We start from the raw sequence: 21,928 nt of genomic DNA, 5'->3' as shown, positions 1-21,928 counted from the left end.
TGCTCCTGCAGGCCAATCAGGTTGCGGATTCGCCTTCTCCAGAAGTCTGATTGGCCTCTCCTGCATGCCAATCAGGTCGCTGAATCACTTCCACCTGGAGCTGGATTGGGTGGCTCCTGTGGACCAATCAGACTGCTGCATTCTGGATCCTATTGTTCTAGGATTCAGCTCAGTACATAACATGTAGCGTTCATTCTGATTTGTTTGTGGGGAGGTTATATGATGTTGTGTCGAGCACGTGTCATCCCACACTTTTTAGTGCTTTTTCCCATCACTTTCCTTATAGCAAAATCTGGGCGTGGGTTTGGATATGTGCGGGGGTGGGGATTGTTTGTTACACAAGAGTGCCAAGTCAACTTTCATTGTGCCGTCCGAATTACCCACTATGTGGCTGAATCCCAACAGCGACAAAGGTACAAAGAGGAGGTCCTGTGAGTGTGGAAATGGGGATCCGTTCCCGTAAGCAAGCTGGCAAGCAGGAAATGTGGCTTACGAGGAAACCTGCCAAATTCTGCCTGCGGTGGAGCAACTGTGCAATTGCTTCACCATGCGGTCGGCTCACAAGCCTCAAACCGCAATGACCGCTGCATTTTTTCTGGTGTGTGGCTTCAGTGCACCCTGAAGGTGACCACATCAGCACATGCCAAATGTTAGCACCCGTTCCATTCAGCAGCAAAATCCTGCACTGGCAGCAAGTTCCGACTTGAATAATCAGTTCCACTTCCTGCTCAGCTTCATGTCATTTAAGGGGTTTTTAAATGTCAAAAACGATGACCGTACGATGAGCCCTGCTGAATTGGAACAAGGGTCATTCTAGTGCAGTATCCTGCGTCCCATGCAATGGCCAACCAAATATCTCTGGAAAGCTCACTGGCAGGGCATGAGGGCAATAATGGCCCTCTCCTGCTTTTGTTCCCAACAACTGGCCTTCAGAGGCACACTGAATTGGGGGGGGGGGGTTCATTTACCTGTCAGGGACGCGGGTGGCGCTGTGGTCCAAACCACAGAGCCTAGGGCTTGCCGATCGGAAGGTCGGCGGTTCGAATACCCGCGACAGAGTGAACTCCTATTGCTCGGTCCCTGCTCCTGCCCACCTAGCAGTTCAAAAGCACGTCAAAGTGCAAGTAGATAAATAGGTACCGCTCCAGCGGGAAGGTAAACAGCGTTTGCGTGCGCTGCTCTGGTTCGCCAGAAGCGGCTTAGTCATGCTATCCACATGACCCGGAAGCTGTCTGCAGACAAACGCCAGCGCCCTCGGCCTATAGAGCGAGATGAGCGTGCAACCCCAGAGTCATCCACGACTGGACCTAACGGTCAGGGGTACCTTTACCTTTACCTTTATTTACCTGTCATGACCAAGAAGAACCATTGGTAGAGCTATACTCCATGCATTTGTCTGTTGTTGTTGTTGTTTAGTCATTTAGTCGTGTCTGACTCTTTGTGATTCCATGGACCAGAGCACGACAGGCACTCCTGTCTTCCACTGCCTCCCGCAGTTTAGTCAAACTCATGCTGGTAGCTTCGAGAACACTATCCAACCATCTCGTCCTCTGTCGTCCCCTTCTCCTTGTGCCCTCCATCTTTCCCAACATCAGGGTCTTTTCCAGGGAGTCTTCTCTTCTCATGAGGTGGCCAAAGTATTGGAGCCTCAGCTTCAGGAACTGTCCTTCCAGTGAGCACTCAGGGCTGATTTCCTTAAGAATGGATAGGTTTGATCTTCTTGCAGTCCATGGGACTCTCAAGAGTCTCCTCCAGCACCATAATTCAAAAGCATCAATTCTTCGGCGATCAGCCTTCTTTATAGTCCAGCTCTCACTTCCATACATCACTACTGGGAAAACCATAGCTTTAACTATACGGATGTCTCTGCTTTTTAAGATGCTGTCTAGGTTTGTCATTGCTTTTCTCCCAAGAAGCAGGCGTCTTTTAATTTTGTGGCTGCTGTCACCATCTGCAGTGATATAGTGACCAAAAATACAGGTATTCGGTTCCCATTAGCATGCAATAGATGACTGGGATTATCAGATAGATAGATAGATAGATAGATAGATAGATAGATAGACCATTGAAGTGATGCTATGGCAATCCATTCAAAAGCTGTTAAGTGCACACACATACACTATTATTATATTTGCTGTCATAGCTACGGCATCCTTTATCCCCTCCTGCAAGAACCGCCCATGCCAGGGCACGGGAAATCCCACTTCCTGACTGCTGGAGATTCTGCACAGTCCCCTTCCAGTGTGTTAGCCCTGAAGAGGCCCTGGGCCTTGTTCTGGCAGCTTGTGGCAAAAAGCATGCTTGTTAGTAGAACATGGGACGATTAAGCAGATGTAATGAAAAAATAAATACATTACAGTAAGTTCTTTTAATTGGCAAATCCGAAGGTGCAGTAAACATTCGCCCTTGTGGCTATATAAATAGAAATATTTATTTAATGTCATAAAAAGGGAAGGGGAGAGAAAGAGAGAGATGCTGCATTCCTGTTATCCACTTGTACCAGATTGCTATTGCTCACCCTTCTGCCTCAGGGTGAATTTGCAGAAGTCAATACCTGAGGTTGACAGGTTCTGAGCTAGGCGGCTCCCTGGCTGCACACAGATTGGTCCAGGAAAATTAACTTGAGACTGGATGAAGAGCTGCCACCAATCATTTGTGGACAGTAGGCTACAGGATGAGATATCTTTATTTTAACAATTATTCTTATTGATTTTTCAAGTTTCGATACATAATATGTAAATGAGAAGAAAACACATTCAATAACATGAACTACATAGTAAGGTACTGTAAGAATACGATGTGATTTCACCTGGTTTGGGACCAGAACTCATTCCTGTTTAGGGAAGCTTTTAATGTTTGATGCGTTACTGTATTTTCATATTTTGTTGGAAACCGCCCAGAGTGGCTGGGGAAGCCCAGCCAGATGGGCAGGGTATAAATAAATTATCATCATCATCATCATTGGCTGCATCCACATAAAACGCTGGCCATAAATCATGGTTGGGGAACTTATTCTACACACAACCTACACACTGGGACGTGCAGGTCAGGCAGTCCACACTTTACTCCTCCCTTTCTAGCGTGGGGAAACAAACTTAAGAGTGGCTGGCTGACTGCTACAAACCAGCACTCATTGGTTTTTATCTCCAGATGTAACACAAACGGAAGCCAAGGTTTGTTCTTGTTTTCCAGCTCACATGGCATGCTTGGAGGAATCAGATAGCAAGTGCTGGTTTGCACGTAATAGCAAGCCATCAGCTCCATTATATGTTTCCCCACTCCAGAAAGGGTGGAGCAAAGTGAGGACTGCTCAAAGCGCATTCACAAGCACAGACTGACTGACTGACTTCCCTAATATTGGTTTATTGCCAGTGTTACAGCCAAACTTGATGGTTGTCAGAATGTGCTGTGGCAATGCGTTTTGTGGGCCCATGTGCAGAGCTGGAGAAGCAATTCAATTGTGTTTGCCTTTCGGTGAGAAACTACCCAATCTGTGCTTCTCGAATCAATGTGCAAACCGAAACACAGCTATCTTTCAAAATCTGCATGTCTGCAAATTTTGCAGTGTGGTTCTCTAGCCAACCAACGAATACAAAAATACATATACTGGGGGGAAATGTGTGTAAAATGCATATATTAGTGAAAATAACATACAAAAATGCCCTTTACAGGAAGTTGCTTTCAAAAACGTGTACATTAGTAAAAACTGCCTACAAATATGTGGTTATTAAGAGAAATTCACATTGAAATACTAACAATTTTTCACGAGCAGTTTTTATCTTTTAAAAAAATCACAAATTGCTGCAGGAAAGTGAGAGAATTGAATTTATGATGGGAAAAATGCAAAACTTAAAGAATCCAAATGGACAGATTCTTCATCCCTACCCATATGTTATTTGCCACAAAATTTGTGACAGTGAGTTTCCTCTGTAGTTTCCTTTGGCTTGACAGAGGGCAAAACAGTATGCACACAACTTTTCACCTATCTCCTCCTCTGTACAAGGGCTGTAAAAAAGACACAGGTGGCCCTGTGGTCTAAACCACGGAGCCTGTTAAGCTTGCTGATCGGAAGGTCAGTGGTTCAAATCCCAGCGACGGGGTGAGCTCCCGTTGCTCTGTCCCAGCTCCTGCCAACCTAGCAGTTCGAAAGCACACCAGTGCAAGTAGATCAGGCATGTCCAAAGTCCATTTTGGGGGGCTTATCCGGCCTGCCAGTCGGTTTAATCCAGCCCCTGTGGCAGTTTATTTCCTGGGGTAAAAAACCTCCACAATTTCAACCCTTAAAAAAAGTTCAACAACTTTGGGCTAAAATCATAAAAAGCTCAACAACTTCAGTCCTAAAAAAAGGATTTGGTTGGCTCTTTGGTCGGCCCTCACGGCCCTTCACTTCATCAAATATGGCCCTCTTTGAAAAAAGTTTGGGCACCACTGAAGTAGATAAATAGTCAGGAAGGTAAACGGCATTCCTGTGCGCTGTGGGTTCCATTATGGGGTCATGTTGTGCCAGAAGCGGTTTAGTCATGCCGGCTACATGACCCGGAAAGCTGTTTGTGGACAAACACCGGCTCCCTCAGCCTGAAAGCAAGATGAACACCACAACCCTATAGTCGCCTTTGACTGGACTTAACTGTCCAGGGGTCCTTTACCTTTTTTAATGGGCTGCGATGGAGCCAATTTATAGAAATGCTCGATTTGACGATTCCCTGGTCTCATCCAAGAAGGATCTGGAGAGCAGTAGACACGAGAAGGCGCCTCTTTGGCGCATCCTCCAGAGACTTTGATGCAGACAGTGTCTATGAGAACTAGAGATCAGGCCAGTTGTGAAATGACGAGGTCACAAGGTTCCCCACCCCGGACAGAAAAATCTGGGATTCAGCAGCTGGAGCAAAGGCAATGCTGAAGTGTTGTAGCTGCCGGGCTGTCCCAGAGGATGAAAATGAGCAGAAATAGAGAACAGAGTGGGAGGAAAGATGATAGACAGAAAATGTCTCTATTGAGCATCCAGTCTGATTTGTCAGCGGGGCAGTTGTACGACAATGAGTATTTATCCTGATTTATGTTTACATACATTCCCATTAATCATTTGTTCCTCCCACACTTTCCAGGCCGCAAAAAGGCCAATTCTCTTTTAAAGTGGATTTGTTGTGCTGGGGAAACAGAGCCCTTTAATCCATAATTGCCTGTGCAAAGCTCTGGCATGCACCTGAATCTTGCAAAAAGAGTCACAGTCTGGAGGTACACTTGAGTGATGGAGGAATGCATTCAAAGGTGTGGAATGAACTAATTGTTATGGAAGGCGTATAACAGTCCTGCTGCAAGCAGATCAAATGGATGCTCATGGTTGTATAACCAGTGCTATTTTTTAAAGAAAAAGAGGTGCCAGAACTCACCATGAATGCGTCCCTTGTCCTCTTATAACATACCCTCCAACATTTCTCTGATGAAAATATGGATGGCCTAAGGCAGGCATGAGGGACGCGGGTGGCGCTGTGGGTTAAACCACAGAACCTAGGACTTGCTGATCAGAAGGTCGGTGGTTCAAATCCCCGCAACGGGGTGAGCTCCTGTTGCTCGGTCCCTGCTCCTGCCAACCTAGCAGTTTGAAAGCACGTCAAGTGCAAGTAGATAAATAGGTACCGCTCTGGCGGGAAGGTAAACGGCGTTTCCGTGCGCTGCTCTGGTTCGCCAGAAGCGGCTTAGTCATGCTGGCCACATGACCCGGAAGCTGTATGCCGGCTCCCTCGGCCAATAAAGCGAGATGAGCGCCGCAACCCCAGAGTCGGTCACGACTGGACCTAATGGTCAGGGGTCCCCACTTCCAGGGTCTAATTTGTCCCTAATCCTAAAAAAACCTCCACAACTTCAACCCTAAAAGAAGGTCAGCAACTTCAATCCTAAAAAATAGGTCAACAACTTTGGTCGGCCCTCATGCATGTTCATTTCATCAAATCTGGCCCTCTTTTAAAAAAGTTTGGATACCCCTGGCTTAAGGAAAAGCGGGACATTCTGGGATCAAATCAGAAACCAGGGCTGCTTTTGTAAATCTAGGACTGCCCCTGGAAAACAGGGACACTTGGAAGGTCTGTTATAATGGCAACGGTGCCCACCTGAGAGGTTCCGGAAATGTGTTCCTGCAAGTTCCGGCTGAAAAAAGCCCTGTGTATAACCTCCATGTAAACAAACCAGAACAAATGCTCAATCTAACCTCTGTATATGCTTTGGGCAAGCAAATCAAGTTGCATGCTCAGTAAACAGGTTGTCTGGAGGAGCCCAAAGACTGAAATGGGGGGGGGGGTGTTGTGCCAGAGAAGAGAGGGGAGGACCAGCTCTCGATACAGACATCTGATTTGCAAGGAGCCAACATTCCCTTTGTACAGGATCTTGATCTTAGTCTTCCTTTCTGATATCACTATTTACAGGCCAATGTTCTCTGAGCTTTAGCCTCAACTTCCCCTCCACCGGCAAAAACAAAGCAAGCTGTTTCTGGGGGAGTTTCTATTCTTCCAAGGCTGGAGCCGTGCAGCATATGCCTTTCTCTGATAGATCTTTGCAGACTGGTTGAGCTCCCTTTGCTTGCATATCTCCCTTTCCACCCCCAAACATCAAGGACAGAATCTAAACAATCTTGATTCCTGTCCGGGCTGCAACGCCCTGGCTACACACTGGAATTCTTGAATAGCAGGAAGCTGAGTGGTGACTTGTTTATGCTAGGAATTTGTGGGCGACACAGGACAAGAACGGTCTCAGACTCTCAGGACCCAAATTTTGCCTGTATTGACGAAGGGGAAGCTTGCAGGAATTGGAAGGGGCATGGGTGAGGTCAAGACTCCCATGGGTTTAGCTTGGCAAGAGTTTCTGTTTCACAAGGAAATGAAGAAACAAGCAATCCAAAAAAACAAAACAGAAAAGCCCACCCAACCGCCTTCCCACTCCTGTCTCTTCAGTGGAGCAGCTGGAACATTTCTGGATTCCTGCAAAGAGTATTTTTATGTTAGTGATAAGCCTGCGACAAAACCCCTGAGTCCCTGAAATCAACAGCTGGCCTCAGCTCATGGAGATACAGAAGGGACAGCTTGGAGCACAGCCAGGCAGCGTAGCACAAAAAAGAATCCAATCGCTCAACAGTGCAGGATGAACTCAGCATCCTTTGAGGCCAGATCTTTCCAAGAAGCAAAATTAGAAGCTCTTCTCTCCTTTAAAAACAACAAAACTGAAAACCAGTACAGTGGTACCTGGAGTCAAACGGAATCCGTTCCGGAAGTCTGTTCAACTTCCAAAACCAAGGTGCAGCTTCCGATTGGCTGCAGGAAGTTCCTGCAGCCAATCAGAAGCCGTGGAAGCCCGGTCGGACGTTCGGGTTCCAAAGAACGTTCGCAAACCGGAACACCGGTTCGCAGCATTTGGGAGCCAAAACGTTTGACTTGCAAGGTGTTTGGGATCCAAGGTACGACTGTATATCCACAATTGCAGCTCAGAACACTCCCCATGTGATGGGCAGGTTTTCTAATTTAGCACACCATCATCTCCAGATAGGGTTTTATCATGAAGAGTCAGTGAATAGAAGACAGTGGCTGCTCAAAAGCCTGCCTTCTCTTTGCAGACCTACCTGCAGAATAGCTCCCTGCTCAACACCTTTGTGCTGAACATGAACGACGAGAAGTGCTGTTCTCATTTGGACAAGACATCCTGTTCTCTGAAGGATGCCTTCTTGCTTCTAATAGTGACCTGATTCTTCTGGTTAACTGTGCTGGCATCCTCTAGTCCCCCACAGCACTGCAGCCTGCCTTCAGCCAGCCTGCCCAAGATGGAGCCCGGTCTTCCTTTTTCCTTCTTCCTAGAACACTCACTAAAAACTCTCTTGTCCTGTCACCTCATACCCTGCCAACCTTCCAAACTCCCAGTCTCTGTTCACACCTCAAGGCAAGGGGGAAGGAGAGTTCTCTTGCATTACTAGTGGCTCTCAAAGGCCCTGTATTTTTTTCGTAATGGTCCTAGCTTGGCCAGGTCATTTTGCATAGGCTTGCTCAGGAATTCCTCTGCACCTTGTCTTTCTCCTTTCATACCCCAAATAATCAAAATCCTACCATTTATTAATTTCTAGGATTTAGGGGGTACCACCCCCAAATCTATAAGTATGCAGTCGTACCTTGGAAGTCAAACAGAATCCGTTCCGGAAGTCCATTTGACTTCCCAAACGTTTGGAAACCAAAGCACAGCTTCTGAATGGCTGCAGGTAGCTCCTGCAGCCAACCGGAATCTGCGGAAGCCCCATCAGACGTTTGGCTACCAAAAATAGTTCGCAAACTGGAACAGTCATTTCCGGGTTTGCGGCGTTCAGGAGCCAAAACGTTCGCCTTGCAAGGCCTTTGGGATCCAAGGTACGACTGTATAACACTATGGTCAGTGTTCCCCATCAGTTCAACAAGACTCAACTTCGCACACCAGGTCCTGAGAGATTAAGACTGTGGTCCCCTCCCCTCCGTTTGGTTCCATGCCCCACATATTCTAGGGCAGACATCTGAAGGCAGCCCTGTTTAGGGAAGCTTTTAATGTTTGATGTATCACTGTATTTTAATATTTGGTTGGAAGCCGCCCAGAGTGGCTGGGGAAGCCCAGCCAGATAGGCGGAGTATAAATAATAATAATAATTAATAATAATAATAATAATAATAATTATTATTATTATTATTATTATTATTATTATTATTATTATTATTACTGAATACATTTAAAAATAGGTAAATGTATAAATCTCCATGTAGCATATCTTTGGTGAGACAAATGCTGTTATCCTATGTGTCTGAAATGTTCTTCCAGGATCCCCTTCCTTAACTCATTCTGCCCTTTTTGTAGAGACAATGCGGCAAAGAGCTATCGCTGGCCTTTTCGTGGCCATCATGAGCCTCCCAAGAAACATGGAGGCGGCTGGAGGAAAAGGTGAGTGGGAGAAAGTTGTGTCAGGCAGAGTGGGGAGAGGCACAGACTTTAGCACTGGGACCACTTGCAAAAACAGCTGTTTGCCAAAGAGGCTGCTGTTTCTTAGAAACACTTAGCTTCAGGACCAAGCCTCACTGAAGCAGTGATCTGTTGGCCTGAGTAGCTACAGCTGCTAAGGATACTCCCCAAATCAGCATATTTTATATTCAAGATCCTGTCCTTATTTTCAACAGAGATATGTTGGAGAGTATGTAGTAGATGGTCTTGCAGTCTCACCTGGGGGGAAACTGATCACACCTAGACTTTCTGAGTCTTAGCAAGGGTGCTCTATCAAGCGCTTGGTCCTACTGTATGTACCACTTTCATTGTTCCTGCCTCCGGGACCTTTTAAACAGAATACTGAGCATATTGTGGCTGTAGTGTTCTTTGGTTGGGCTAGGAGCATGGACAAGGGCGTAGGAAGGGAGGTGCGGTGGAGGTGACATGCCCCAGGTGCCATCTCGGGAGGAGGGGACAAAATCCCCCCTGAACAAATTGCATCGGCACGCTGCAGTCAGCCCCCCGCCGGGAGGATTGCACCGCCTCACTGCGATCGGACCTCACCCCTGGAGGATTGCGCTGAAGTGTCAGTCCAACAGGGCCCAGGCAGGAAACTGGGCTAGGTCAAGCACAGGGTAACAGGCAGGTTCCAGCAAGCAGCAATGTTGAATGTGGGGCAGGGTCCGGCAGCCTTTTGTCTCTGACGGGGTAACGGCCGGTCCTGATCCCCCGGTGACTCACCTCCCTGTCTCGCCTGAAGGTGAGCACTCCTCCTGCGAGTACTCAGGTCTCTCCTTCTCTCAGACCTCAGTCTCTGCAGCTCGGGAGATGTCGGTGGGTTACTAGACCCAGGGGCCGCCTCAGCCTCTCCTGACCCAACTGGTAGTGGAGCAGCTGTAAGTGAGGCAACGAGGTAATCTAGAGCCAGGGCAGGCTCAGGCCCCTGACTTGGCTCAGCTGATTGCAGGGGAATTTTTACTAATGTGTATGCATTTTATGCAGACTTTCCCTGAATTTTTACGTTTTTGTACATGTAATTTGGCTGGGGAGCTGCATCCCAAAATTCAGAGACGTGTAGATTTCAAAGGCTAGCTGTGATTCAGTTTGCACATCTTGTTTTGGAAAATACAAATCAGGTAGGTTTGTGGCAAAATCTGAACCACGTTTCTCCATCATCCTGACTGGGCAGGGAAGAATCAAGGCTCAAACATCAGGGGGAAACGCTGTCCTTCTTTTGTCTTCCTGCAGATCTGGTGAACTGTGTGTGTGAACAACCAAACTGTCTCAATAGCACTTGTACAGGGAAGCTGTGTTTTGTGAGCAAGCATCTGACCGAAGGGGTAATGATCCACAAGAAAGGATGCCTTCAATCCATGTCTGAGTTCTGCAGAGGCTCCCACACGACAAATACTGCCATAATATGTTGCTCAACCGACATGTGTAATTTGAATCGCACCATCCAGTTACCAGGTACAGCTATGCTTTCTCTTGCAGGGACCTAGCCTCGAGGATTATTACATAGCTGTTAACCGTCCCTTATTTGGCGGGAAAGTCCCTTATCCCAGCGCTGTGTCCCGCTGCTGTCCCCAATTGATGATGTCCCTTACATTTCCCGGGTTTCAAAGGAAGCAGCTCCTCTCCCTCCTCCCTGCCAGCCAGGGAGGAGGGAGGCTCCAACTGTGTTGCTTGGCTGCGTTGCTCACCCAATAAGGAGTCTGAGAACGACTCGGGGGGTGGAGCTTGCATGCCTTGTGCCAGTCAAATCGGCCGCGTTGCCTGGGGACTCGCCTTTGCTCAGCGCTTCCCAGCGGAGAGGTGACGGTGGTTTTCCTTGCTGCATCCCCTTTGTTGGGTTGCTGCACTGTGGGAACCACGGCTTGAAGCTTCGTTTGGCTGCCTTTGGCTCGGAGGGGCTCAGAAGTTGAACATACCTGTGCTCGGAAAATCCCTTATTTTGGCTGCTGATCCCTTATTTTCGAGGCTGCTGGTCCCTTATTTTCAAATCTGTAAGTTGACAGCTATGGATTATTATTAGCTCCCATAGGTAGGAGATCCCACAGGTAGCAGCTGGATTCCCATTTGATTGGAGTGAATGTCTGTCGTCCATTGAAGGTGGGGAGCAGGAAAAAAACTTAAACACATAGCAGAGTTTCCAAAAAATAGACAAAGAGGTAATTGTACTTCATCCAGCAGAACTTTACTGATACTGAAGGTAAATGAACATAATGAAGAGAAGAAGAAGAAGAGTTTGGATTTGATATCCCGCCTTTCACTCCCCTTCAGGAGTCTCAAAGCGGCTAACAATCTCCTTTCCCTTCCTCCCCCACAACAAACACTCTGTGAGGTGAGTGGGGCTGAGAGACTTCAAAGAAGTGTGACTGGCCCAAGGTCACCCAGCAGCTGCATGTGGAGGAGCGGAGATGCGAACCCGGTTACCCAGATTACGTGACTACCGCTCTTAACCACTACACCACACTGGCTCTCTGGTCACAAATCTAATGGTCACAAATCCAGTACATTCAGGATTGGCATGGTCCATAAAAATCCAGTTGCAGCAAAAAACAATAAAACTTATAAATTGATAATAAGGCTTAACCTTAACACTAAGCATACAGAACAGAACACCAGAACAAAGAGGTAGAAAGTGAATGAGACCCCTGCTTCTCCTGGTCTTACTATTATAGTCAGTACGACCTTGACTGAAACATAACAGAACCAATTCAAACCAGCTATCTATAGCTTCCCAGAGAAATAACCCATCAGAAACCTTCTTCCTGTTTCTCTCACATAGAAATAAACCTTCTAGAACAGTCCTAAACTAATCAGAATAGGAAAGATCTCTATATATCAGATCAATACTTTCTGTACTAGGATGTAAGGAAGGGGAAGGTACATTTTACCACATGTGGTGGGATTACAAGAATATTTTTTTTAAAAAAGGGAAATTATATACAGGGTGAGTCTTTTAAAAGAGGCCCCATGGAACATGTGTACTCTGTATCCACGGGGCCTCTTTTAAAGGACTCACCCTGTACAATGAATTGAAAAAAAATATGTTTAAAATAACATTTGTTTTTTTAAAAAACCAGAAGCTTTTTTTGTTAGCTATTTTAGGACAAGAGTTGTCGAAAGAAAAACGGACATTATATATGTATGCTACAACAGCAGCAAGAATATTAATGGCACAAAACTAGAAGGCCAGAAAGGATGCGGGTGGCGCTGTGGGTTAAACCACAGAGCCTAGGGCTTGCCAATCAGAAGGTCGGCAGTTCGAATCCCTGCGACGGGGTGAGCTCCCGTTGCTCGGTCCCTGCTCCTGCCAACCTAGCAATTCAAAAGCATGAAGTGCAAGTAGATAATAATAATAATAATAATAATAATAATAATAATAATAATAATAATTTATTATTTATACCCCGCCCATCTGGCTGGGCCTCCCCAGCCACTCTGGGCGGCTTCCATAAAACCAAAAATACAGTAAAATCACACGTTAAAAACTTCCCTGAACAGGGCTGCCTTAAGATGTCTTCTGAATGTCAGGTAGTTGTTTATCGCTTTGACATCTGCTGGAAGGGCGTTCCACAGGGCGGGCGCCACTACCGAGAAGGCCCTCTGCCTGGTTCCCTGTAGCTTTGCTTCTCGCAATGAGGGAACCGCCAGAAGGCCCTCGGCGCTGGACCTCAGCGTCCGGGCAGAATGATGGGGGTGGAGACGCTCCTTCAGGTATACTGGACCGAGGCCGTTTAGGGCTTTAAAGGTCAGCACCAACACTTTGAATTGTGCTCGGAAACGTACTGGGAGCCAATGTAGGTCTTTCAAGACCGGTGTTATATGGTCTCGGCGGCCACCCCCAGTCACCAGTCTAGCTGCCGCATTCTGGATTAGTTGTAGTTTCCGAGTCACCTTCAAAGGTAGCCCCACGTAGAGTGCATTGCAGTAGTCCAAGCGGGAGATAACCAGAGCATGCACCACTCTGGCGAGACAGTCCGCAGGCAGATAGGGTCTCAGCCTACGTACCAGATGGAGCTGGTAAACAGCTGCCCTGGACACAGATTTGACCTGTGCCTCCATGGACAGCTGTGAGTCCAAAATGACTCCCAGGCTGCGCACCTGATCCTTCAGGGGCACAGTTACCCCATTCAGGACCAGGGAATCCTCCACACCTGCCCGCCTCCTGTCCCCCAAAAACAGTACTTCTGTCTTGTCAGGATTCAACCTCAATCTGTTAGCCGCCATCCATCCTCCAACCGCCTCCAGACACTCACACAGGACCTTCACCGCCTTCACTGGTTCTGATTTAAAAGAGAGGTAGAGCTGGGTATCATCGGCATACTGATGAACACCCAGCCCAAACCTCTTGATGATCTCTCCCAGCGGCTGCATGTAAATGTTGAAAAGCATGGGGGAGAGGACAGAACCCTGAGGCACCCCACAAGTGAGAGCCCAGGGGTCTGAACACTCATCCCACACCACCACTTTCTGAACACGGCCCAGGAGGAAGGAGCGGAACCACTGTATGACAGTGCCCCCAGCTCCCAGCCCCTCAAGACGGTCCAGAAGGATGCTATGGTCGATGGTATAAAACGCCGCTGAGAGATCCAGCAGAACTAGGAAACAGCTCTCATCTTTGTCCCTAGCCCGCCGGAGATCATCAACCAGTGCGACCAAGGCAGTTTCAGTCCCATGATGAGGCCTGAATCCCAACTGGAAGGGATCCAAATGGTCCGCTTCTTCCATGCGTGCCTGGAGTTGTTCGGCAACCGCTCGCTCAATCACCTTGCCCAGGAATGGAAGATTTGAGACTGGACGATAATTGGCCATCGTGGCCGCATCTAAAGATGGTTTTTTAAGAAGCGGTTTAATAACCGCCTCTTTCAGCGGGTCTGGGAAGGCTCCCTCACGGAGGGAAGCATTCACCACCCCACGAAGCCCATCGCCCAGCCCTTCCCGGCTAGCTTTTATAAGCCAGGATGGGCAAGGATCCAGGAGACAGGTGGTTGGTTTCACTCGTCCAAGCAGCCTGTCCACATCCTCGGAGGTAACAAATAGGTACCGCTCCGGCAGGAAGGTAAACGGCGTTTCCATGCGCTGCTCTGGTTCACCAGAAGCAGCATAGTCATGCTGGCCACATGATCCGGAAACTGTACGCCATCTCCCTCAGCCAATAAAGGAGATGAGTGCCGCAACCCCAGATTCAGTCACGACTGGACCTAATGGTCAGGGGTCCCTTTACCTTTACCTTTAGAAGACCAGAGAAGTACCATCAAAAGAACAAGGGCAAGAAAAGTTGATGAACTATGCAGAGTTAGCAAAGTTAACGGGCAAACTGCGTGAAAAGGACAATAGTGATTTTGAAAAAGAATGGGAACCCTTTACAATATATTTGCAGAAACAACAACAAAAAATGGACTCATTGGCAGGATTTAAATAAACATTTACCATTTTATTTATAGAGGACAAGAAGTATAACAATATGATAACACAGTATTATATACAAACAGCAGAATGTATCATCTGATGTAATAAACCAGAAATGGAAGCTGAGGGAAGTCAACAGGGAGGGGGGAAATTGGAAAATGAATATTTTGTAATGATATTGGATATTTGTTATGAGAAAAGAAAATCAATTTTAAAAATTATTTTGAAATAATACTTTCTGTACTAAGAGATGAAAAGTGACAATGCCAAGGGGACTCCTCACCATTAGAGAAGTGACAATAACTGAGTTCATTTCCTTTATTTCCAACCAGGTGAAGAAAATCAGCCTGAAGAAGAGAGTCCTTCTCTTGAGAACCTTCTCCTGATAACCCTGGTCCCCCTCTTGGCTTTTCTGGTTCTCGCTGCATTGGTGGGGCTGTCTGTATGGAAGGTGTTCCAGAGCCGGCAGAGACGGATACGGCTGAGGTCTGAAGATCTGGAGGACATGGATTTCATACTGAAGGCATCCACGCTTGGTGACAGTACCTTAAAAGTAAGTACTGTACAGTCATACCTCAGGTTACGGACGCTTCACGTTGCGTTTTTTTAGGTTACGGACACGTCAAAACCCAGAAGTACCAGAACGGGTTACTTCTGGGTTTCGGCGGTCGCGCATGCGCAGAAACGCTAAATCGCTCTTTGTGCATGCGCCGAATTGCAACCCAGCGTGCGCAGATGCGTCGCTGTGGGTTGCGAACATGCCTCCCGCACGGATCACGTTCGCAACCCGAGGATCCACTGGACTCAGTACAGTGGTACCTCGGGTTAAGAACTGAATTCGTTCTGGAGGTCCGTTCTTAACCTGAAACTGTTCTTAACCTGAAGCACCACTTTAGCTAATGGGGCCTCCCACTGTCGCCACACCACTGCCGCGCAATTTCTGTTCTCATCCTGAAGCAAAGGTCTTAACCCCGAGGTAATATTTCTGGGTTAGTGGAACCTGAAACGTCTGTAACCCAAGGAACCACTGTAATAGCACCTCTGTCCCACCCGGCATTGGAATGCGAGCTCACCTGAAGTCCCTTGAGCTTCTGTGATCTCCCAGAATCTCGCTTCACTGCTGGTGGTGGGGTGGTGAAAGGTTTTGGTTTGAGCTTCCTAGCTGCGCTTCAAACCAGGATCGGTGCCAGCAGCTCCCAGAATCCTTAGGGAAGAATCCTTTGAGCCCAAACTTTCCAGCAGGTCCTCTTTCTGATGGACCCTCCTTTAAAAATAAATGCCTGGTGCTCTGATCTCTGCCGGGTATAGCTGGGAACAGCCGCCATTTGAGATTCCCACAATGACCCTGGAATTGATTCACCCCAGGGCATTGTGGGAAAGTTAAATGGCAGGTAGACCACCTGCTCAGAGTACAGGCAGTCCATTGCTGCATGGGCCTCTGACTTTTCCCCTCATCCTGCTTTTCCTGTGGGAATTTAGTTCCTGTTTAGCAGAGTTTTGCAGAAAACAGTCCTGGGTCTCACTCAGGAAGGCAATTAAAGGCATAACAAATAGAGAAACCTTCCAAGAAATGTGGACCCCTTTCTTTAACCAAAATCAAGACCTTCTTATACCAACCGCTCAATATTCTCAGTGGATGGGTTACATAAAGTAATATGTTTGTTGAATGTGAAGTCTATATCAAGATACAATCGAACACCATTAGATTTACTGCTGGGCGTTTAATAGTTATTGCATTTGTTTAAAAATCAATTTTAAAAATCAATTAAATTAAAAATTGTTTTTAAAAAGGCAGCCCTCGGTCGTTTGACACTTTAATTCCCTCTTTCCCACTTATAAAAACTATGCAAGACACTCTCTTTTTAAATTTAAATAACATATGACTTGATGTACTTGCACTGGCAGATTAAATACAGTGGTACCTCGGGTTAAGTACTTAATTCGTTCCAGAGGTCCGTACTTAACCTGAAACTGTTCTTAACCTGAAGCACCACTTTAGCTAATAGGGCCTCCTGCTGCCGCCGCGCCGCCGGAGCACGATTTCTGTTCTCATCCTGAAGCAAAGTTCTTAACCTGAAGCACTATTTCTGGGTTAGCGGAGTGTGTAACCTGAAGCGTATGTAACCTGAGGTACCACTGTATACAATTCAGGTAGGTGATTCTTAAGTTGCTAAAATATCTTACGTAGATTTGCATCTAAGACTAACTAACATTCACACACCAAGATAGGCAGCAACAAACCCGCTGCTCTAACTGTTAGGACTGTTCAACTAACTGCCACAACTATACCAACTGCCACAACTGCCCCAGAGTGTATGACGTCACAGAGTTCTACAGCGCCGGTTTTTGAAATCGGCGTTCTAGAGTAGAGCTTGTTTGGGACGAGAAAGGCAGATATTGAAAGCATTGAAATGATTCTCATGATTCTGATTATTTGATTCTTTTGCCATTTCAGCCGTAGATCTCTGGGTGGTTCTGTGACAAGAGTGCATTGAATACGGCTTGGAAGATCCTTGTAGAGAGCCAGTGTGGTGTAGTGGTTAAGAGCGGTAGTCTCGTAATCTGGGGAACCGGGTTCGCGTCTCCGCTCCTCCACATGCAGCTGCTGGGTGACCTTGGGCCAGTCACACTTCTGTGAAGTCTCTCAGCCCCACTCACCTCACAGAGTGTTTGTTGTGGGGGAGGAAGGGAAAGGAGATTGTTAGCCGCTTTGAGACTCCTGAAGGGGAGTGAAAGGCGGGATATCAAATCCAAACTCTTCTTCTTCTTCTTCTTGTTAGCTGTTGCCATTTCCCTGAAGTGTGTCTCGCTTGCCGTCCCTCTGTGTGTCACCGCTTTTTTCAAATTGCATTTAGAACCTGCTGAACGATGACTGCACCACCGGGAGCGGCTCTGGGCTCCCCTTCCTCGTCCAAAGAACCGTGGCTCGGCAGATCAGCCTGGTCGAGTGCGTTGGTAAGCAGCAAGAAACCCGGTGTGCAAATTGTCACCAACCAGCGGCGTAGCGTGGGTTGTCAGCACCCGGGGCAAGGCAAGTAATTTGCGCCCCCTAACCCGGGGCAAGGCAAGTAATTTGCGCCCCCTAACCCCTAACCTGCCGCCGCTGCCAGCTTCTTCTTGCTGCTGCCTGGGCTGGTCTGGTGTGGTTCTCTCCCGCGCTCAGTGCTGCGCTGGGTGGCCGCTGCACTGTCCCTCCCCAAGATAGTCCCTCGCTCTCTCTCCGCACCGCACGCCTGGCACCCACCCCCCCCTCCACAGTGGGCGGCGACCCAGCGGCTTGGATCAGATTCGCACAGCCCGCACTGCAGTGAGAGAGTGAGTGAGCCAGGTAGGGGCAGAGAGCTGCGAGTGCGAGCGCCCCCCCCCCAGATGTTGCACCCGGTGCGGCCGGGCCCCCCCTGCACCCCCCACGCTACGCCACTGTCACCAACCGAGAACTTCCTATGATCCTGTGAAAACAGGATCATATTTTCCAGCTCTCTCCTAAACTCTGGTCTCTCAAGCTATTCCTTAGCTCAGCATTGTGTAGAATTGCCATCACAAATAGCAAGCCCAAGAAAGGTGGTGTTGTTCACACAGATTGTGCAGCCAGTCCTGTTTAGGGAAGTTTTTAAAGTTGGATGTTTTGTCGCTTTATTGTTATTATTATTAATATTCTGTTGGGAGCTGCCCAGAGTGGCTGAGGAAACCCAGACAGATGAGCAGGGTAAAAATAATTGTTGTTATTATTATTATTATTATTATTATTATTATTATTATTATTATTATTATTATTACCCACTCATCCAACTGGATGCTAACCTTAAAGGTGAACTTAATTTGTTTATGTGTTCAAGGATGTTTGTTTTTTTAAGCAAACATTTTGAAAACAGTTCAAAAAACTCTTCCAGGGACTGCAGGGAGAGACACGAGTTGCTGTCATCACAGTTGGGCTTCTACGCTTTTTACAGTGACTGAACTGGTACCTTCAGAACCACTTTATCCATCACTCATTTTGAGTGAGGAAAAATTGCATGTGTATTGACAGCAATAAGGAATCTTCTAAACGTTGTCTGTCTCACATGCTCAGTTATGCAACTGTCACCCTTCCAGTTTTCGGTTGGGGACAGAAAATCCTATGCTCAAAGCCCAGATCCAATTAGCACAGTTGATATGACCACACCTTGTGCTGGCCTGTGGTTTTCTTCATGCTGTGCGAGACCTGTATTTTAGGGGAATGGACTGTCCAAGCAAAGGTTGCCAGTTTTGCAGATCACCATAAACCAGGTCAGCTTGAGAGATCTCTATTATTACCCTTTATTGGCCTTTATCTCGCTTTATTGGCCGAGGGAGCCGGCATACAGCTTCCGGGTCATGTGGCCAGCATGACTAAGCTGCTTCTGGCAAACCAGAGCAGTGCACGGAAACACCGTTTACCTTCCCGCCGGAGCCGTACCTATTTATCTACTTGCACTTTGACGAGCTTTTGAACTGCTAGGTTGGCAGGAGCAGGGACCGAGCAACGGGAGCTCACCCCATCGTGGGGATTCGAATCGCCGACCTTCTTATTGGCAAGTCCTAGGCTCTGTGGTTTAACCCACAGCACCACCTGCGTCCCTAAAACAAGCAATATATACAATTAAAAAGACAACAATGGGTAAAAGGAAAGATGTATGCTAACATTCTTTAGTGTATGTTTATGCACTGGCTCAGGATGATGAACCTAGATGGAGGTAAGCAAAACCTCATGTGAAAACTGTCACCCCCACCCCCAACAGGCAAAGGACGATATGGGGAGGTGTGGCGTGCTACATGGCATGGGGAAAATGTGGCGGTCAAGATCTTCTCGTCCCGGGATGAGCAGTCGTGGTTCCGTGAGACAGAGATCTACAACACAGTGCTGTTGAGGCATGACAACATCTTAGGTGAGCAGAAATGGGGCAGTTTTTCCAGAAATGTCTGCACAGATAAATCAGTATTGTCGATGTTTGTTTTTTTTAGCCAGAGTGCAGTTCCAACACCTTTATTTTTAAAAAAGCACGAAATATATATACAGTGGAACCTTGGTTCTTGAATGCCTTGGTACTCGAACATTTCGGCTCCCGAACGCTGAAAACCCAGAAGTAAGTGTTTTGGCTTTTGAACATTTTTCGGAAGCCAAATGTCTGGTGCAGCTGTCGGCTATTGTTTCTGGGGCACCTGCGCCATTCGGAAGCCGCGCCTTGGTTTTCGAACGTTTCAGAAGTCAAACAGACTTCGGGAATGGATTACATTCAAGAACCAAGGCACTACTGTATATAAAGTCTTCAAAATTTACAATCTCTGAATTTTGCCATTCGTTTCACTAACCAAGTAACGTGTACAGAAATGAATATACTAAGGCAAAGTGCATAAAATGCGTGTGCTTGGGAAGATAACATACAGAAGTGCATTGTATTAGGGAAAAATATGAATGTGCTTTGCAGTATGTATATATTGGGCAAAATTGCCACAAAAATCTGTATATTAGGAGAAATAAGCCCTAAAATGCTGGTGAATTTTAATAGGTGCTTTTGAAAACAGAGGTCACAAACCAGTACAGAAAGGTTAAAAACTCCAGATTGGGAAAAATGAAGAACTAAGCAAAACCGCAATGGCAGTATTTGTCCATCCCTACCTCACATCTCCTTTATTTTCTCCTCCTTCTGCCTCTGTGCAGTCACAGATAGCAAACCTGGGAGATGCCTCTCTTTGGAATCGTGAAGGATGAGTTTGAGGCCTACTCCCCGTCAGAGCAGAGAATTGGGGATAATGGGCTGTGCGTCTAACAGCATAGCATCTATTCTCAGTTCACCAATGCCCTCCTTCAGTTTTTACTCTTGTCTGCTCCTCTGCAATCCCTTCCTAGTTATCCTAGCTCAGGGATAGGCAAACTCAGCCCTCCAGATGTTTTGGGACTACAACTCCCATCATCCCTGACCACTGGTCCTGTTAGCTAGGGGTGATGGGAGTTGTAGTCCCAAAACATCTGGAGGGCCGAATTTGCCTATGGCTGTCCTAGCTTCACCTTTTCCTGCTTCTCTCCCTTTCTCCTCCATCCTTCTTATTTCACATACCCCTCATTCTCACAACCCCCTCCTAAAATTTCCTTAGGGGAAAACAGGCAGCCATTTTGCATTTCTTTCTGAAGCACTTTGATCATTCATGCCCTTGTGTGAGGTCCACTCCTGATTTCTGCCCTCCTTCAACCGTCCGCAGGATTCATTGCCTCCGACATGACCTCCAGGAACTCCAGCACCCAGCTGTGGCTGATCACCCACTACCATGAGCACGGCTCCCTCTACGACTACCTTCAGCACACAGCGCTGGATGTGGAGAGCTGCCTGCTCTTCGCCAACTCCATCATCTGCGGCCTCCTCCATCTCCACGTGGAGATCTTTGGTACCCAGGGCAAGCCAGCCATTGCTCACCGGGACCTAAAGAGTAGGAACATCTTAGTCAAGAACAACAAGCAGTGCTGCATCGCTGATCTGGGTAAGTAGACTTTAGGTGCTGAGGTGGGACAGTGGAATGCTGGTCCAACCGTTGCTTAAGGAGTTAGGAAGCTTTTGAGGGGAAGAAGAGAGTCATGGGGAAGTCTGACTCTCGCATCTTCCAAATGATTAAAAAGAAAGGTAAAGGAGCCCTGGACGGTTAAGTCCAGTCAAAGGCGACTATGGGGTTGTGGCGCTCATCTCGCTTTCAGACCGAGGGAGCCGGCGTTTGTCCACAGACAGCTTTTCGGGTCATGTGGCCAGCATGACTAAACCGCTTCTGGTGCAACGGAAACCAGAGCGCATGGAAACACTGTTTATCTTCCCACTGCAGTGGTACCTATTTATCTACTTGCACTGGTGTGCTTTCGAACTGCTAGGTTGGCAGGAGCAGGGACCGAGCAACGGAAGCTCAACCTGTCACAAGGATTGGAACCGCCGACCTTCTGATCGGCAAGCCCAAGGCGCTCAGTGGTTTAGACCACAGCGCCACCCGCATCCCCTTTCCAAGTGATTACACACAAGTGGGCACACAGAAAGGCAGGCAGGTGGACTGCTAGCCAGGGGTGGAGCTACGTGCCCTGGCACCTGGAGGCGCGGGGGCGGAGCTAGCCGGCCCACGGGGTGGGGCTTGCCACCAGCATGGCAAGCGTGTGGGGGCACTGTTTGCCGCCTGCGGCAGCATCGTCCCTAGCGACCTGCCGCCCATGCAGCAAACATCTGGGGGCACTGCCCATGCAGCGAGCGTGGGGGGGGTGGCATGGCGATGTCACCTGCTGTCATGACTGACATACGGTGCACACCGAACCCGCCTTCCTCCGTCAGTGCTGCTATGCACTCCAAGCCAGAATAGAGGTGTGGTTTTCATGTAGGGATGTGAATAGTTGCTAGGTGAGGGTATATTTATTGGATATTATCCTTTCTCGTATTTGTGAGTCCAGCAGAGTGCATCCCTTTGCAGCTTAAAAGGGAAGCTTAGATAGGCTAGTTTTAGCCTTTTAGTAATCCAGGGTGCTTTAAGATCAAGGGAAATAGTAGTGCCA

The 21,928-nt window shown here is 47.6% G+C and overlaps 1 protein-coding gene and 1 long non-coding RNA gene across 2 annotated transcripts in view; one reads left to right on the top strand and one right to left on the bottom strand.

Moving 5' to 3' along the window:
* Positions 1–21,928, top strand: part of ACVRL1 (activin A receptor like type 1) — a 54,343-nt gene that overhangs the window by 9,673 nt on the left and 22,742 nt on the right. Inside the window, exons 2-7 of the mRNA XM_083490167.1 lie at positions 8,854–8,937; positions 10,225–10,446; positions 14,727–14,947; positions 17,250–17,349; positions 19,152–19,298; positions 20,611–20,886. Of these exons, the coding sequence (XP_083346293.1) occupies positions 8,859–8,937; positions 10,225–10,446; positions 14,727–14,947; positions 17,250–17,349; positions 19,152–19,298; positions 20,611–20,886 (1,045 nt within the window). The 5' untranslated portion in view covers positions 8,854–8,858. The remainder of the gene's footprint in view (positions 1–8,853; positions 8,938–10,224; positions 10,447–14,726; positions 14,948–17,249; positions 17,350–19,151; positions 19,299–20,610; positions 20,887–21,928) is intronic.
* Positions 14,836–21,928, bottom strand: part of LOC310700684 — a 61,288-nt gene continuing 54,195 nt past the window's right edge. Inside the window, exons 2-3 of the long non-coding RNA XR_014522712.1 lie at positions 15,468–15,658; positions 14,836–14,940 (exon numbers count right to left, since the gene is read on the bottom strand). This is a non-coding gene — a long non-coding RNA (uncharacterized lncRNA). The remainder of the gene's footprint in view (positions 14,941–15,467; positions 15,659–21,928) is intronic.

The sequence above is a fragment of the Podarcis liolepis genome (genome assembly GCF_965112155.1).
Source record: "Podarcis liolepis genome assembly, chromosome: 2".
Lineage (NCBI taxonomy): Eukaryota > Metazoa > Chordata > Lepidosauria > Squamata > Lacertidae > Podarcis > Podarcis liolepis.
The sequence above is the reverse complement of the archived record's forward strand: the minus strand, read 5'-3'. Positions and strand labels throughout refer to the sequence as shown.